Source organism: Convolutriloba macropyga, chromosome 5 (assembly GCF_964194025.1).
Source record: "Convolutriloba macropyga chromosome 5, txConMacr16.3, whole genome shotgun sequence".
NCBI classification, from domain to species: Eukaryota; Metazoa; Xenacoelomorpha; order Acoela; family Convolutidae; genus Convolutriloba; species Convolutriloba macropyga.
This window is the reverse complement of record NC_134472.1, coordinates 22,779,131-22,796,399: the sequence shown is the minus strand read 5'-3', so window position 1 is coordinate 22,796,399 and position 17,269 is coordinate 22,779,131. Positions and strand designations below refer to the sequence as shown.

General features: G+C 37.6%; 2 protein-coding genes across 3 annotated transcripts in view; one reads left to right on the top strand and one right to left on the bottom strand.

The window, feature by feature from the left end:
* LOC142339250 (dolichyl-diphosphooligosaccharide--protein glycosyltransferase subunit DAD1-like) overlaps positions 1–17,269 on the bottom strand; it is a 277,073-nt gene that overhangs the window by 106,721 nt on the left and 153,083 nt on the right. The window lies entirely within an intron of this gene.
* Positions 1–17,269, top strand: part of LOC142340312 (uncharacterized) — a 48,270-nt gene that overhangs the window by 6,848 nt on the left and 24,153 nt on the right. Inside the window, exons 2-6 of the mRNA XM_075390887.1 lie at positions 3,377–3,580; positions 3,883–4,207; positions 9,485–10,241; positions 10,565–11,005; positions 15,205–15,382. Of these exons, the coding sequence (XP_075247002.1) occupies positions 3,377–3,580; positions 3,883–4,207; positions 9,485–10,241; positions 10,565–11,005; positions 15,205–15,382 (1,905 nt within the window). The remainder of the gene's footprint in view (positions 1–3,376; positions 3,581–3,882; positions 4,208–9,484; positions 10,242–10,564; positions 11,006–15,204; positions 15,383–17,269) is intronic.

Genomic DNA, 17,269 nt, shown 5'->3' with positions numbered 1-17,269 from the left:
AAAAGCGTTTAGATGTGATATCAATAAAAATTGCAGCAAGAAACAATTTTTTAAGAGATGTTTTGAAAGGTTTTCGCTGCTTTAGACGCATAAGAGTTTTTAGAGCATTCTTTTTCTCAAGAACGACACGCTCATCTTCTCTCTTCTCTCTCTGAGCACTTATAACAAAGAAAAGCATCATTTCCCATTCAATTTTGAGAGAAATGATAAATTGTTGATCATCTGGTCCAAAAATTAGCATAAGAATTGAGTAATCTTGACACATCTTTCCAACCTAAGGCATGTAACTTAACGATAAAAATCTTTTTTTTCAAAAGCTGATTGTTCTCTTATTTTTATGAAGCAAAACATTCAATTTAAGCCTAAGTCTGAATATCTAAATTAGAAATAAATTGCGCGCGGTCCAAAAGCAGCGTGTCGCATTTCGTGAAAATTTTGATCAGATTTTGTTCCAACACCTGGAGTACCATTGAATGCCCGATTTTGTAATCATTAATATATTGACATCTATGTGAACGTTTCCATATTACTGCTTATTGCTGTTTCTTCACTGTTCGTGAACGTAAAGCGTTTGGTGTTTTGATTGCCTTGGAGTCTGTCAGGTTCTTTTATGGGCCGCGGTACGAAGTCGAGTTAAGACCTAACTTGCGACATAATGGCTTTTTTTCGTCATCAAAATTTTCCGAATTTGCTCTTTTGCCAATTTTGCAAAAAAAAGGTTCATGATAGTTGCTTAGCAAAAAAGCAGAAAAGGAATAATATTCGCAAGTTTTGCCCCTCCTCAGCGCAGATTAGTTAGAGTCATTTGGTTGAAAGAGCCAACGACGCTCAAAGAACTTTAATTTTGGGGAGCCCAAAGTATTGAAGTTCTATAGTTTTCTTTTTTACTTTTGAACCTTTTGAAATTCAAACCTTTTGCAAAATCAGCAATCCGAAATCTAATATGACAACTTATCATTACTACATTTTAAGAGTTTTCGGCTGAGCAGTTTATTGGGCCTTTTTTCAACTATTTAAAAACCCAGCTGTCATGCAAAGACTTCAGAAATTTTTTTCAATAGTTCCACATATTCGGAGATTTTTTAAATTATGAAGAACAATCTCTCGTATCTGTAACATTTGATCTGCTCACTGATCTAAACCAGATATTTATTTTATCTCAAGTAAAGCAACAGAAAAACTACTTTTTTGAAATTCGGTTCAACACTTTTAATTTTTCAATTGTTCTTTTTTCACACCAAATATTAAGCCTTTGTCATATTGTGCGAAGAACTATAGAATTTTAGAATTTTTATGCTCCCTGGTCAATAATTAAATATCACCGTCTTGTAAGAGAACCTTTGAAAAATTTCAATATTCTTGAAAATTTTGTACAAATTTTTGTTGATTATCAACATTTGATTTTACCGCATGTTGTTAAAGTTTTAGTGAAATCCTTTCAAATTGTTAACAGATTTGTTTTATGGTTAAAGAAAATGCTGCTGTCTCGAAAGTTACCAATATTTTTGTATGTTTTGGGCAATGGAGTTAAGTTTGCACTAATTTTTGATTCGTTTCCGGTACTCTACCGCCTGTTTTCAATTGCTCTCGGACGTAGTTGGAAGCAATTATTGTAAGCATGTTGGCCTTTCTACGACTCGAAAGAGATTATTGGCATTCTACAGGTTTTTTTAGTGGAAGCAAGTTTGTTCATGACTTGACTGTTTACTTCTATTTGATCGACCATTTACTCGGTTTTTGAACTTTGACTTATGTTTCCGAATTGTGGACGTTAACAATAGCTTAGTGTTTAATGTGTAGCTAGGATCTGCAGGTATCATTCAAGTTCAAGAGGTCAATTTGAGAGTTTTGCACTCATATAGGTCCCTCTTTAATATGTAAACTACAGACCCCCACCTACCTACCAAACCCCCACCTATTCCCACCGCATGTGACCTGCTTAACTAACCCGTCCCCTACTTATCTGTCCCTGGAGCACCTACCTACCCCTCCCCCACCCCTAAATTTGCAAGCCGCACCCCCTGACTACATCCCCAACTACATACTACCCTCCTCCTTTTTCCTATCCCCCCACCTACAATAGCTACCCACATTAATAACCAAAAATTCTGTGGTTTTTTGATAGTTTTTATTCTTTGATATTTCTGAACTAGGTACGTTTAGTTAGAGTTAATATTGCACGACTCCTTGAGTCGTGTCCGGTATTCCAACGGCTATATTTTTATATGCAACAGTTTTGGCTGACCGTTTTGACTTTTCGAGCGACTTTTAAGCCCTTGACTTGCTCGTTTTGCTGATCTTATTTTCTCTCATTCACAGGTGTCAGCAGCTGAAATATAGTGGCACAGTTCACTAATGAAAGTAAAATGAAAAGTGCTCGAAATTTGGTTTAAATGTTTTTTACCTAAATCTATACACGAAAAGGAGTTTTGGTGTTCCACAGGTTTTTTAACTGAAGCAAGGTCGGTCATGACATGAATTTTGACTTCTTTCTGTTCGACCATTTACCCCCATTTTTTAACTTTGACTTGTTTTTTTGAACATTGGACTTCAACAGTAGCTTAGCTTTTAATTTGTGGTAATTAAAAGCTGCTGGTGTTATTCAAATTGTCATTTTAAGATATCATTTAAGTCCGTCCTTCATATTTAAACTGCAGACGCCACCCCACCTACCTACCAATGCTGCCTAACCATCCCCCTTTTCAACCCTGCATACCTCACCACCTTCGCCTACCTAACCCCTACTAACGAACCGTACCTAGTTCAGAAATGGTGATTAGTGATATATAATAACCTGCTAATGGTGATTAGTGGTTATGGTGGTATATAATAACCTCTAAGGACGTTTTTTGAGGGCCCCGCAGTGAATTTAGTCAATCCCCCTCCCCGTTTCAAGAAGGTGTCAGTAGAATCGAGCTCGCTACTTGTTGTTCGAGAGCGAATTCTCCTACGTTACTCGGTTATGTTTATTGGATTTTTGGCTGATTAGTTTCGTCTTCCCTATTTGGCTTTCCGTGCTCAGAAACGTGATAAACTATTAAAGTCCTCGCAATTAAAATGCTGTACTATTCTTTCAGAACTCTTCTAGTGTCTCTCAATGTACGTTACACCGAAACTGCTAATGCGCATTATTTATACTTTAAAGGTATATTTTGGTTGTTTTGGGCACTTCTCGTGCATTTAGTAGGCAATGTTTTGGACATTTGACTTTCGATCATTCTACAGTCCGTTAAAAACTGCCATGAATTGAAATAAAAGAATTTCTGTGCATTTGAATCAACGAGAATTAATTGTTCGATTTATATGTTAGAAAACGTCATGTTCCGTCTGTTTCCACTATTTCTTCGGAAAAATTGAAAGTTGTTGCAAATTACAGCAGCCGCATCATGATGAAGAGGAAGTGATGGTGGATGAATCGAATCTGGAGGTGGGACAGGAGACAATGGTAGTGATGCAGGACGATGATGTCATAATGCATGGGCAGGAGATCATTCTAGAAGACAATCAGACTGTTCATGATGAGGTTGAGGGATTGGCAATTGACACTACACTTGGCCACCATCATCATACTCATCAACAGGTAGTGGTAGTAATAGAAATGTTCCCCACCGCATTTTTTTGACACAAAAGTGTGCTAGAATAGTGATATTGGCATTTCGCTTTAACCAACCATAGATGTTGAGATCTTATGAAAGTTTTTGAAACACCTGATCTAACCAGTAATGCAATCTATTGTGACCGAAAAGAAATCCTTCTTGAAGAAATTCTGATATTCGCGAACTTCAATTCGTAAAATCTTCTTTAACCAAGCAATGGGCACTTAAAATATATAAAATCTTAATATCCTCAGAAAACCAGGTTAAACATTGAAATGTTAAACAGGTAGCTCTGGATGAAGATGGATACAAGCCAGTTCTGGACGAGAAAGACAGAGAGAAGTTGTATCGACTGGCGATTAGAGAGGATGAAGACGGGATGTCGCCTAGAGGGGGCAAATTTTACAGTTGTGACCAGTGCGATGAATCGTTTGGACGGAAAGTGATGTTGGAGAAACACATTGACAAGTACCACAAAGATGATCCGAGGCCATTCACGTGCACAATATGCCTGAAGAAGTTCAAGAAGAGAAGCAAGTTACAGAAACACAGTTGGACTCACATTGGACAGTTGGTGGACCAGGGTGCTACCAAAGCCAGTAAGAAGACAGGTAAGGATGCTGATTTTATGGAGAAAGAAGGGATGAATTAATCGGAGTCACAAACGCAATAACTATCACCATAGAAATTTAATCAGATGATGATACCCAAGAAAGGATAGACAATGGGATCACGTGATCCTCTTACTTCTACCCCTCATTTTTTTTTTAGTAAATACGAAGTAAATACGAATTATTTATGTGTTCCATTATTGTCTACAGTTGCACATCACTCTGGTGAGAGTATAATTAACAGAGGTGAAATATTTTAGCTGAAAAGTATTGTTTTCTTTTTCAAATATAGGAGTACATTTAGATTAATGTCAATTACTTAAGGCACTTGACGACACTTATCCAGTTTTTATACATTTCTCTAATATATGTACTCATTTTTAGCGGTTCATAGATATAAACTGGTTTACATAGTTAGAAGTAACTCTATAGGGGCAATAGACTGAGGGTATGTGAAATAGCATCTGTTGATTATAGTAACACGTTTCTAGAAAAAATTCTTGGTGGAGCTAAATACTAGGATTCAAGATATGATATGTGACCTATCACTAAAGGCAATTTGTAATATGTACATTATTTCTATCTACATTTATCATTTGTACATCCTATATATTAAACTCTTGGCTCTAAAATGGGACAAAATTTTTGGATGTTTAAGAGGCCTCTCGATGCGCATATTCAAGAGCCGCATTGAGCAGCATGGTTAAGCGAACATATCGGGAGAGGTCAATGACCTTAAAGGCTCAAAGTAGATGGATGAGAACCGAACCTGGGACAAAAGACTGTTAATCAGGTGCTTGTACCACGAGGCTATGAGGGCTTGAAAGTATGCTTGCTCAGAGGGAGGATTGACTGTCCTGGGTACTACGTATTTTTAATTGCTGCCTAACGAAGTTCTAAGTTTTTATTGAAATCGTGTTTTTTTTTTGCAAAGTTTTAGCTTTAAGGATTCTTCGGTATTCTAGAACACTCTTAGCTTTCCACTTATTTTTCACTCTTTACTGTTTGATTTTTTGCGTGATCTCAAATGCTCTCAATCTGATATTGGTTTATTGATAGAATAAAAGTGATTGTGAGAAAGGGTGGTTTGTAGTGGTTACATCGCAGTCTGTAAGATGAAGGGCTGGGCTGCTATTGTGTGGTTCGAGGGTCCGAACACGTGCCTGGTATTTTCCTTTTTGTAGACATGGAGATTTCTAATCAACACCATCCCGCCTGGCGTTCTAGAGCAATTCTTGCGACACGAGTGGGTTTATGCTCCTGTGTGTTAGGGGGTTGAAAAATATATCCTATATTTTAAATGATGAGCTCTAAAATAGAAAAACTTTATTTGCATCTTTAAGGTGTCTCTCGAAGTGCAAGTTTTGGCAACGAATTGAGCAGCATGGTTAAGCGAAAAGCAAACCTGTCGAGAGAGGTCATTGACCTAAAAGGCTCAAAGTAGATGATTGAGAATAGAATCTTGGACGACTGTTATTCAGGTGCATTTATCACGAGGCTATGAGGGAGGATTTACTTTCCGGGGTACTACATGTTTTTAATTGCTGCCAAACGAAGTGCGAATTATTTTTTCTAAACCTGTTTTGCAGTTTTCTTGAGCTTCTAACTAATTTTTCACGCTCTACTGTTTGATTTTCGCAATAAAATTGGCGACTGTGAGAAAGGGCCGCTGTAGTGGATATAGCGCAGTTGGTAAGATGGAGGACTACTATTCTGAGGGTCAAGGGTTCGAAGTTTTTTCGGGTACCTTCCCTTTTGTTGACATGAAATTTTCCAATCAACACCATCCCGCCTGATGTTCGAGAGCAATTCTTGCGATGCGAGTCGGTTTATGTTCCTGTGTATTTCGGGCATGAAAATTGGCAAGCCTATATATTGAACGCGTGAGCTCTTAAATGGGACAAATTTATGCATGTTTAAGGACCCTTTTGAAGCGCATGTTTCAGAGTCGCATTGAGCTGCATGGTTAAGCGAACATTTTGAGAGAGGTCAATAGCCTAAAAGGCTCAAAGTAGATGGGTGAGAACCGAACCTGGGTCAAAGGACTGTTAGTCAGGTGCAGTTACCACGAGGCTATGAGGGCTCGAAAGAATGTTTGCCTAGAGGGACGATTTTCTGTCCTGGGTACTACGTGTTTTTCAATTGCTCCAGAACGAAGTTTGAAGTATTTATTGTAAACATGTTAAATTTAGCTCTACAGATTCTGGGCTATTTTAGAATACTCTGATCTTTCAAATAAGTTTTTCACTCTTTAATGTTTGAATTTTATGTGATCTCAAATTCTCTCAATCTGATGTATGTTTATTGATAAAATAAAAGTGATATTGAGAACGGGTGGTTTGTAATGGTTACAGTGCAGTTGGTAAGATGGAGGACTGCTAATCTGAGGGTGGAGGGTTCGAATTTGTGTCAGGTAATTTCCCTGACAGAGGGCTTGACAGTGTGCTTGCCCAGAGGAAAATTTACTGTCCCGGGTACTGAGTGTATCTTAAGTGCTCACGAACGAAGTTTGAAGTATTTATTGTAAAGGTGTTATTTTGCAAAGTTTTAGCTTCACAGATTCTGCGCTATTCATGAACACTCGAAGCTCTCAACTAAGTTTTTGACGCTTTACTGTTTGATTTTTATATGATCTCAAATGCTCTCCATCTGATAATGTTTTGATAAAATAAAAGTGATTGTGAGAAAGGGTGGTTTGGTGTGCTTTCATCGCAGTCTGTACGATGGAGGGCTACTATTCTGAGGGTCGAGGGATCAAACACGTGCCGGGTAATTTCCCTTTTATAGACATGAAAATTTCTAATCAACACCTTGCAGCCTGGTGTTCGAGAGCAATTCTTGCGACGCGAGTCGGTTTATGTTCCTATGTGTTTGGGGGATAAAAATTGGCAATCCTATGTATTAAACGCGTGAGCTCTTAAATGGGACAAATTTTTTACATATTCAGGGGACCTGTTGAAGCGCATGTGTAATAGCCACATTGAGCAGCATGCTTAAGCAAACATACCGAGAGAGGTCAATAGCCTAAAAGGCTCAAAGTAGATGGGTGAAAACCGAACCTGGGACAAAAAATGTTGTTATTAAAGTGCAGTTACCACGAGGCTATGACAGAATGCCTGCCCAGAAGTAGGATTTACTGTCCCGGGTACTACGTGTTTTTTAAATACTCTCAAACGAAGTTTGAAGTACTTATTATTGTTAACGTTTTTTGCAAAGTTATAGCTTCGCAGATTTTGCGCTTTTCAAGAACTTTCGTAGCTTTCAACCAAATTATTCACGCTTTAATGTTTGATTTTTGTATGATCTCAAATACTCTCAATCTGATATTCCTGTCATGATAAAATAAAAAATGATTGTGTGAAACGTTGGTTTGTAGTGGTTACATCGCAGTCTGTAAGATGGAGGGCCGCTATTATGAGGGTGGAGGTTTGTAAACCGTGTCGGGTACCTTCCTTTTTGTAGACATGAAAATTTCTAATCAACACCATCCCCCTGGTCTTCGAAGGCAATTCTTGCGACGCGAGTCGATTTATGTTCCTGTGGGTGTTTTTGGGGGATGAAAAATGGTAATGCTATATATTAAGCGTTGAGCTCTTAAATAGGACCTTTTTTGCATATTTAAGGTGCCTTTCGAAGAGCAAGTTTTAGCGCCGCTTTGAGCAGCATGGTTAAGCGAAAACGGAAACTATTGAGAGAGGTCAATGACCTAAAAGGCTCAAAGTAGATGGGTGAGAACCGATTCTGGGAGAACGACTGTTAGTCAGGTGCATTTACCACGAGGCTATGAGGGCTTGAAAGAATGTTTGCCCAGAGGGACGATTTTCTGTCCTGGGTACTACGTGTTTTTCAATTGCTCCAGAACGAAGTTTGAAGTATTTATTGTAAACTATGTTAAATTTAGCTCTACAGATTCTGCGCTATTTTAGAATACTCTGATCTTTCAAATAAGTTTTTCACTCTTTAATGTTTGATTTTTATGTGATCTCAAATTCTCTCAATCTGATATATGTTTATTGATAAAATAAAAGTGATATTGAGAACGGGTGGTTTGTAATGGTTACAGTGCAGTTGGTAAGATGGAGGACTGCTAATCTGAGGGTGGAGGGTTCGAATTTGTGTCAGGTAATCTCCCTTTTGTAGACACTAGAATTTCTAATCAACAACATCCCGCCTGGTGTTCGAGAGCAATGATTGCGACGCGAGTCGGCTTATGTCCCTTTGTGTGTTTAGGGGATGAAAAAATGTAATCTATATTTTAATTCTAACTCGAATGCTGTACCACAATGTTTGAGCTCCAATCCTCACATGTTTTAATGGCCCTTAAACATGTAGCCCTAGCTCATCTTAAACATTAAGACGAGCTATATGGCCATATTTAACCTCCTAATTTGATCATTTTTCACACGCGTAAAGTATGCCGCATAGCAAAAACAAGCATTCCAATTAGCCACTAACCAAAAATTTGCTCATTAGAAAGGTCAATAGCAGTAAGCAATTGGCATCGTCAGTGGAGAGGATAAGACCACTAACTGTCAAGGGCGGGCAGGAGCTCGAATCTAATTGAAGGCGGAAAAAGAAGAACAGTTTCCTGGACCGCAACATTGAGAAGTTGGTTTTCTTTTTGTTTCGTTCCTTTTGTTTCATTTTTTTCGTTTTTGTCTTTTCTTTCTTTCCAATCTATCGCTTTTGTCTTATTTTGGCTCCTATTCTGCTTATATTTTGCGCTCGTTAAGTTTTTTAAAGCAGGCGAGCCATTAAAGCCATTGACCAAAATTTTGCTTTTTCAAATAGGAGTAGACAAATGCAACACGCATCGGTAGCGTAAGCGGGAGGTGCGGGTTCGAGCCCGAGTCGGTGCCAAAAATGGCTTGTTTTTGGCTCCAAAATGGTGAATGTTGTTTTTCATCCACTATTGTGTTTCCTTCTTGCTCCCATCTTCATGTATAAGCTCGTTATCTGCAGATGTTTTAGCGCTCCTTAAACATGAAACTCAGCAAAGCCAAAAATGTGGCTTAAGAGGTTTCTGCTACATAGGGTAGCGTGGGCGTTAAATCCTATGCCTGGTAAACGAGGGGCATATGGGTTCGAGCCGGAGTTGGCACGAAACAGAAATCCGAATTTCTTTTAAGCCTTCTATTCCGTTAAAAAATTTTTCTTGTGATGTGTTTGCGCGCGTGCTAGTTCATCTATTATAAATGCTACTGCCAATAAAATTTATTTGGGTAGTTTTCCTTTATGCCACTGAGTTTCCTTTTATATAATCTGTGTTGTTCACAGGGAGAAAGAACAAGCCAGTGGAGGAATCAGTTCTTGACGAAGGTTCAGATGAGGATATTTCTCCCTCTAAAGAACAGCCTCAACAAAAGGGTAGAGCTGGCTTTGTTAAGAAAGGGAAGCACTCCAAGTTCAAATGCGACATGTGTAAGAAGGGATTTTCAAACCCAACGAAACTGTTATTGCACAAGAGAACATCACACAAGAACAACCAATGTGAGATCTGTATGGAGATATTTGCTAATAAAAAGGAACTTGACAAACATAGAAAACAAGTTCACGCTGGGGAGAAACCGTTCAAGTGTTCTGTGTGCACTAAGAAGTTTGCATACGAACATCAGAGAATTAGACACGAAATGATTCACACTGATGAAGCTCCCTTCAGATGTGAACAATGTGACCGGGGGTTCCTGTCCAAAGTCAACCTTAACAAACATCTCGACTCACACGAGGAGTTCCAGTGCAAAATATGTGGAAAAATGACCTACACTAGAAAGGACAAAAAGCTACACGAGAAGGAACACGCAATTGGAGAGGAGTACAGTTGCAGAGCGTGTGGGGAATCCTTCAGTCGCATATCTGACCTGACTCAGCATTGCAAGTCCAGACACAAGGAGATGATGAAACTGACCAGTGCTAGGAAGTCCCGTCCGGCTAACTCTGGACCATCCGAATGCAGACTTTGTGGCAAAGTGTTCGAAAGTGTAACTTTGGCTCGCAAACACTTCGCATTAGTTCACAGAGAGCCAATCTTCTGCAGGTACATAAATTTTATTACAAAAATGTATTCAAAAATAAAAGGCTGCAAATATAATAGTGAACTATTTTCTTCTGTTAAGAGAATTATTTTTTTAGGTACATACGTATGGTCAAATTTAATGACAACTGGCTTTATTGATTTACTTATGTGATCGATTTTTTGGACAATTAAATCAAATTTTTAAGCAAAAGGTCAGACATATATATATATATATAATCATTCAAATTTTTTTGAAAGCCTTTCGTACTTCTTTTTTTTTTGAGCATACACATTTTGTTCAATCTCTGACCATAAATGGTAAAGGATCAGTAATTTTTTCCCAGGTATTGTCCGAAAAGTTTCTCCTCGAGAAAAAAGGTGGATGATCATGAGAGGATTCACACGGGCGAGAAGCCGTTCCAATGCAAACAGTGCAATGACACATTCAGCAGTGTAGAACAACTGAAGCAACACTCGAAAGCTATTCACAGCAGTACCAGTGGATCAGTGAAGCAAAAGGGCAGCTACAGTCTCACATGTTCTGTATGCACTCAGAAATTTGACAAGTCTGACTATTTGGCCAGGCACAGACGCACGCATTATGATGAAAAGCCTTACCAGTGCGAGATATGCGGCATCAGGTTCCATCAATTGTCTCTCCTCAAAAGTCACCTGGACATGCACGCCAACAATAAAATGTACGAGTGCCAGATATGCACGCGCAAGTTCACCAAAGCACAGGCCAGAAATGACCACACATCAGTGCATACAGGCATTCCTTTGAGGTAGCATTTCACTTTGCTGTTTATTAATAGCCGCCACAGTTTCTCAGCCGGCTATTATAGCGCTCCTATGTTTACAATTCAAAGAATTTTTACAATTCAAAGAATTTTAATTGTATTTGGGCGCTGTCTTTTTTACGACTCGAAGAGGAGTATTGGAGAAGTCTTTTTTTAATCAATTTTATTGGAGTGATTTTTGAAGCGGGAAATGAAACGCGTGAAAAAATTTGAAGTGATTTTGGTGCTGAACAAAAGTGAAGAGAGGAGCGAAAAGAGAGTGGTTTTTGTTCATTCCGCTGTTTTTGAGAGAGCGAGAAATTGATGTGTGAAAAAATTTTCTCTAAGCGAGCGAAATTTTTTTGTTCACGTGCGGCATTTTAATGCAGTTTTTTTTCATTTATTTTGGTTAAGAGGTTGGGTTATGATTTTGTTTTAATTTTAGGCTGGTTTCGGTAGTGCTTTGCAAGTTTTTGGAAATTCATGTGAATTTTATGATAATACGGAGGTTTTTAGAATTTTGATGATTTCCGGGCTAATTTTTGCGTTTTTTTGACGATTATTTTGTTTTACTGGCTCAAATGGGTATTGAAGAACCCCTTCTAATTGAGCAAATTTTTGGTATCAATTGGTTACAGTTTTTCAATTGGAACTATTTTTCTTATTTTTTTTGCAGTTTTTCGTTTTTTTGTTTTTAGCTAAGTTTCTTAGCCTATTATGACTTGCCTATTGTTTTGGGAGCAACTGGATACCCTATTGGCTGATGGGTATTCTTTTTGGACATATATGCTTTTGAAATTTTAAAAAAAATTGATAACTTTTTCCAGTTTTTCAGTGAAAGTTGTTTTTAAGAGCTTTCTTTTGATAATTTAGCCTAAAGTATTTTTTCAAAGTTTACGTAAGTGGTTTTAGTAAGTACTAGTTGTTTTAATGAAGTTATTTTGCAGAGATAGTTTTTTCGGGATCTCAATTTATAACAAAATGTGATCAGATTTTTTATCATATTCTAACAGATTTGTTTTTATTGTCTTTACTTTTTTGTTTCATGGTTTTGTTTCAAAACTAGTCATAAATTAGTGAAGGCACGTTTTGTTTGATGAGTAGTTGGATGGCGTTTAAGTGGATTTTCACTTCGAATGGTTACCGGAATTCTTCAGGCTATGTTTATTTAAGATCTGTTCACAAATTTTTATGATTTTTGAAGTCAAATTGGAGTAGTGATTTTGGTCATGCCGAAGCAGGAAGGGCAGCGAAAACTCGAGTGGTTTTGGGGCGTGAAATTTTTTCACTCTAATTTTAAGGTAGAGTGAGAAAACGGTGTTTGAACAAAAATTTGCTTTCTCGCTAGTGATTTTTTGTTCACATGCGACAATTTCACTTCGATTTTTAACGCTTTTTCGATTTGTTGGATCGGATGATATATATTTCTAAATGGTTTTACCAATCCATTCGTAGTTCATTCTAGGCCTAGTTTTATGTTTGAACCAAATTTCTATCTCTCGCTAGTGGTTTTTGTTCACATGCGGCATTTTGACATTGATTTTCTGTTTTTTTTTTAAATTTTTTTTGATCTTTTAGAAATGGTTTTCCCAATTCACTCATAGTCCGTTTTAGGTCTAGTTTTGTGTTTAGTCAATGAGAACTCTTTCAACTGGACGTCAGGACTTGTCCTGCTATGTTTTTTTACTTCTTCAAATAAAATTTTTTCACCTTACTTTAGTTCACAGCTTGTTCAACATTTTGCTGTTGACAAGATTGTCTTTTCGACTTCTAGGCTTTTCGACTTCTAAGCTTTTTTCACTCTTCTCTCATTCTGCTAATAGTGTTTTTAGACAGCAGTTGATCAGCAAAGCAATTCAAAATGAACAGAGTCAGTATCAAAAATTTGAAATCAGAAATAGAAATGGGTTAAAGCCCGATCCTAGACGCCCGGTACTCAAACTTTGTTCGTAGTTACCATCTTTAATGCTTACTGGTTTTGATACTAGCCCCGGTGTGGTCTCACTACGTAAAGGAGTATGTAAAAAATAACATCAAAATAGTTCGTACCTAAAAATTTTACTAAAGTTCATATTCCTGGTTTTTTCTCTTCTTTCAATCCCAATTTTGGTTATGGGAATCAACGGTGGCTTTTTTCTGACAATATGCCGGGTATGCTTATAGCTGCGAGGCTGTAAGCTTAAATTAAGCTACCTTCAGTATTCGTCGTTTCTTTTCACGTCTCTACGAGGATCGTTTTTTGGATTGAGTTCCAAATAAGAAGTTAAAATCGAATTTTTTAAATACAAATTCAAAGTTTTCGCTCATTTTTTGTTGAACGTTGCCCTTAAATTTACTGGAATATATTTTAAGTTTTACAGATCCTTGTGCGTATTTGTCTTTTTATTTGGGAATTTGAGCTCTCACTGTGCTTCTCTGATAAGGAATTGAGTCGTAAGCAACTACAGCAGAAGAGTAATTTGAAACACGCATGTGCAAGTTATAGAAAGCCGGATCTTACTAGTGCCAGATTCTTGAATGCCAGATTTTCCTGTATACACTGCCAGATCTTAAAGTACTCAAATATTTAAAAACGCGATTTTCATTTAAATCAAATGTACAGTTGTTATGGACGTTTTCCGTTGTGACCCCCTCCCAGTACGTTATGCTCCCCTCAGTTACAGAGCATGTGCCATTACATGTTAAATCTTTGTAAAATTATCGCACGTTCGTCTGGGGCGTTCTGATAATGTGCATCCACTAAGATGGGGGCACAAAGATAAAAGATCCGTTGTTACATACAACCTCACTAAATGAAAACGTCGATCCATAAATTTCAGGATCCGATTTTTTTTCACTTCAAACAATCTTCACAGATTTTCCAACCATTAATGTTTTTCACACGTCGTTTCTGTGAGTGTTGTATACTCGTCTGCCGTCTTTTGTTGAGGAAAATTAACCCTTTTAAATTTGAAAAAAAGAAACCAAGGCAATTGGATAAAATGCAATATATACAAATACCAGAAATGTGATCTCTTCCGTTTTTGTGCCCCACAAGTACGTTATGCTCCCCCAGTTACAGAGCATGTGCTATTATATGGTAAGATATTATTTGCAAATATGACACATGCGTCTGAGGGTTGCAATTAATATGCACCCATATGCTTGGGGGAGGGGCACAAACGGAAAAGATCCCAAAAATGATTTAGAAGTCAAGAATGGTTCATTAAAAGAGTTTCATCACGAACACAAAAGGACTTTATTTCTGCAGAAGTGATTTTACTGTTTTAAGGCAATAAGAGGATCTATTCGGTTCACCAAATCACCAAGACCTAACCTCCAAGATAGCGATCAGCTTGCTGGCACGAGAGTGCAATTACAGTATGTGGGTGTAACTATAAGCACTAATTGGATGGGGGTAGAGGGCCCGAAAGTTATAATTTTTTTGCAATCAAAAGTGGTAATAGCTTTTGCGAGTAGAGTGTTTTTGACTGAACACGCATTTTTAACGCGTGTTTCAAAATGGTTGCCTGACTCTGCTAAAGTCACTTCGAAACTGGCAAATATCTCGAACCGCTTCGCGGTTCTCGATTAATGACAAATTTTCTCAGTGACTTCATCACAGTCACCTAACGAATACACCTGCTATCCTTTATTAAATTTAAACTAGGTCACAAACTCTGATCTAATGGAGAAAAGACCAGAATAATGCACACCTAATTTATCATCTTATGTCTTGCAGGGTAAAAAAATCTTTTAAGGACCATTTCGACTATCAACGAATTGCTGCAATGTATTGGGAGTCTGCTTTATAAGTTGCGTTCAGTTATTTGAAACGGGATAAATTGATTAGGACCCAGGGAAATAATTATGGGGCGTTCTCAACGTTGCCTATAATAATCTTGTGGTGAGTGAATGGCGTTCGGGGATTGGTGATAGGATATTATATATCTTTACTAAGTTGAGGTTAATTTTTGAGGTTGAACAAGGTTCTTGATGGTATCTCGCTAATGATGTTTTCTCAAATTTCGAAAGTAATTGAGATACCTCAGTAATACCAAAACTTCCAACATACTGTCATAGTATTTGCCAATATACGGGGAATAACCAAATAGTAAGTCAATGGTAAATTACTACAAAAAAAATTGAATCTAAACCAATTTATATTCAGAAATCTTTGAGTTCTTGTTCCCTCCTCGTTTCAGTGAAACAAATCTTTGTTTTAGATGTCTGGCATGTGGGCAGGAATTTGGGGAGCAGAGTCAGTTGATAAAACACGAGAGGAGAGTGCACGCGGGTGAGAAAGTGTTCAGGTGTCTAGTGTGTGATGAAGTGTTCGATCACAGGTGGTCTCTCTTCAGACACGAGCTGCTTCATTATGGAGAATTCCCTCTCCTCTCACAGGTAAGTGACTGCGTCATGTTTATTATATGCTAACATAACGTCTGATATGTTGATTTGTATGACGTTTACTTAAAAGTTGAGATTACTTATTCATTAATAGCCGCACAGCGATAGCTGGGGCTATTATTGGCCTTCTCTTGGTTTTTTAATTTCGTCGTCAAGATTTTTGTTATAACTGCGAAGCTGTAAGCTGAGCGTAGCTATATTGAGGTGCTCTTGGTTTTTTACAATTCAAAGAATTTGAATTGTATTGGGGCGCTGTCTTTTTTTTAAGATATGTTCACACATTTTCATGATTTTTGAAGTCAAATTGGAGTAGTGATTTTGGTCACGCCGAAACAGGAAATGGAGCGAAAAAGCGAGTGGTTTTGCGGCGTGAAATTTTTTCGCTCTATTTTTAAGGTAGAGTGAGAATACGGTGTTTGAACAAAAATTCGCTTTATCGGTAGTGGTTTTTTTGTTCACATGCGGCAATTTCACATTGATTGTTACTGTTTTTTCGATTTTTTGATCGGATTTTTTCTAAATGGTTTTTCGAATCCATTCATAGTCCGTTTTAGGTCTAGTTTTTTTAGTCAATGAAAATTCTTTGAATTGTACGTCAGGACTTGTCCTGCTATGTTTTTTTTTGTTTCGTCGTCTGACGCTCTTTTTTCGTTTTACATTTGTTCACACAGCAAAGCTGTAAAGGTCAAAGTTTCTGAATGACTTCTTCCTCTCACTAACGGCATTTGCGCGCGTGACGTCATTTCTCACTCGCTTTAGCGAAAGTTTTTAGGTTATTTGAGTGATTAGATTTTGATCATACGTGACTTACCTCACTCAATAAAATGACTTTTGCACTTTAAAACTTAAGTTTAATTTGAGTTTGTTTAAGGTCAAAGGAACTCATATGTGCAGTAAGAGGCTTCTGCGGAATCAATTTTAACAAGCTTTATTAATTTATCGCTGAACGTTTTTTAGCCTAGTTTTTTAAGCGGCGTCGATTTTTCAATTTAGATCTGTATCTGTTTCTACCTCTATTATATGGCACGCAGGTCTGTTCTTTCGCTGCTATTCCGGCAATCTGCCGGCTATGTTTACGACCATATGACGGCACAACCACTTCAAATCTGCTTTTTGTTTGATCGTTCATAAAATTTCAACTGAATTGCGTGCGTGACGTCATTCTTCGTTCTTAGTGGAGCGAGTTCTTTTGTTCATTCGCGTGATTAAATTTTTGGTTACATTTGACTTACCTCACTCTCAAAAATGACCTCCTCACTTTGAAATTGACTTTTATTTACTGCAATTCAAAGAGATAAGGTCAAGTGAATGTGTGTGACTCTAAATGAAGGTTTATTGAGAGCAGCTAATAGAGGCAGCAAAACGTATACAGATTTTTAATCAAAATATAACATATCAGCCTTCAATGAAAAGACGAATGTTTTTGGTCTGTCTTTTTTGCTGTTTTTTTAGACTGCAGATCTACGAAGCTATTGCGGCTATTTTCTGGCAATCTGCCAGCTATGTTTTTCAAGTAGTTAAGATCACTTATTCTAAGGTCAAATGTTTGGCATGCTGGGTAACGATTAGAAATTAACATCTCATGAATAAATGTGTCTGCTGCGCGCGACCTTTTGATTAAGCTATATATGGTTTTGACCAAATATGCGCTCTGGGAATTCAATTGTTGGATCCATTCTGTTTCACCCCCGCTTTGTGGGCTTATATCTTTTACGCCCACCCCCCTGGCCCACGTGCTATTTTTTAAATAGCAACGTGCTATATAACAACAAATAATTTGTAACGGGGGGGCAAAACAGAATAGATTCGAATTGTTTTTATGATCACATTCTGTCTGTTATCTCCTAGCCTAATTGTTGTGAATAGTTTCAGAGATGCCAA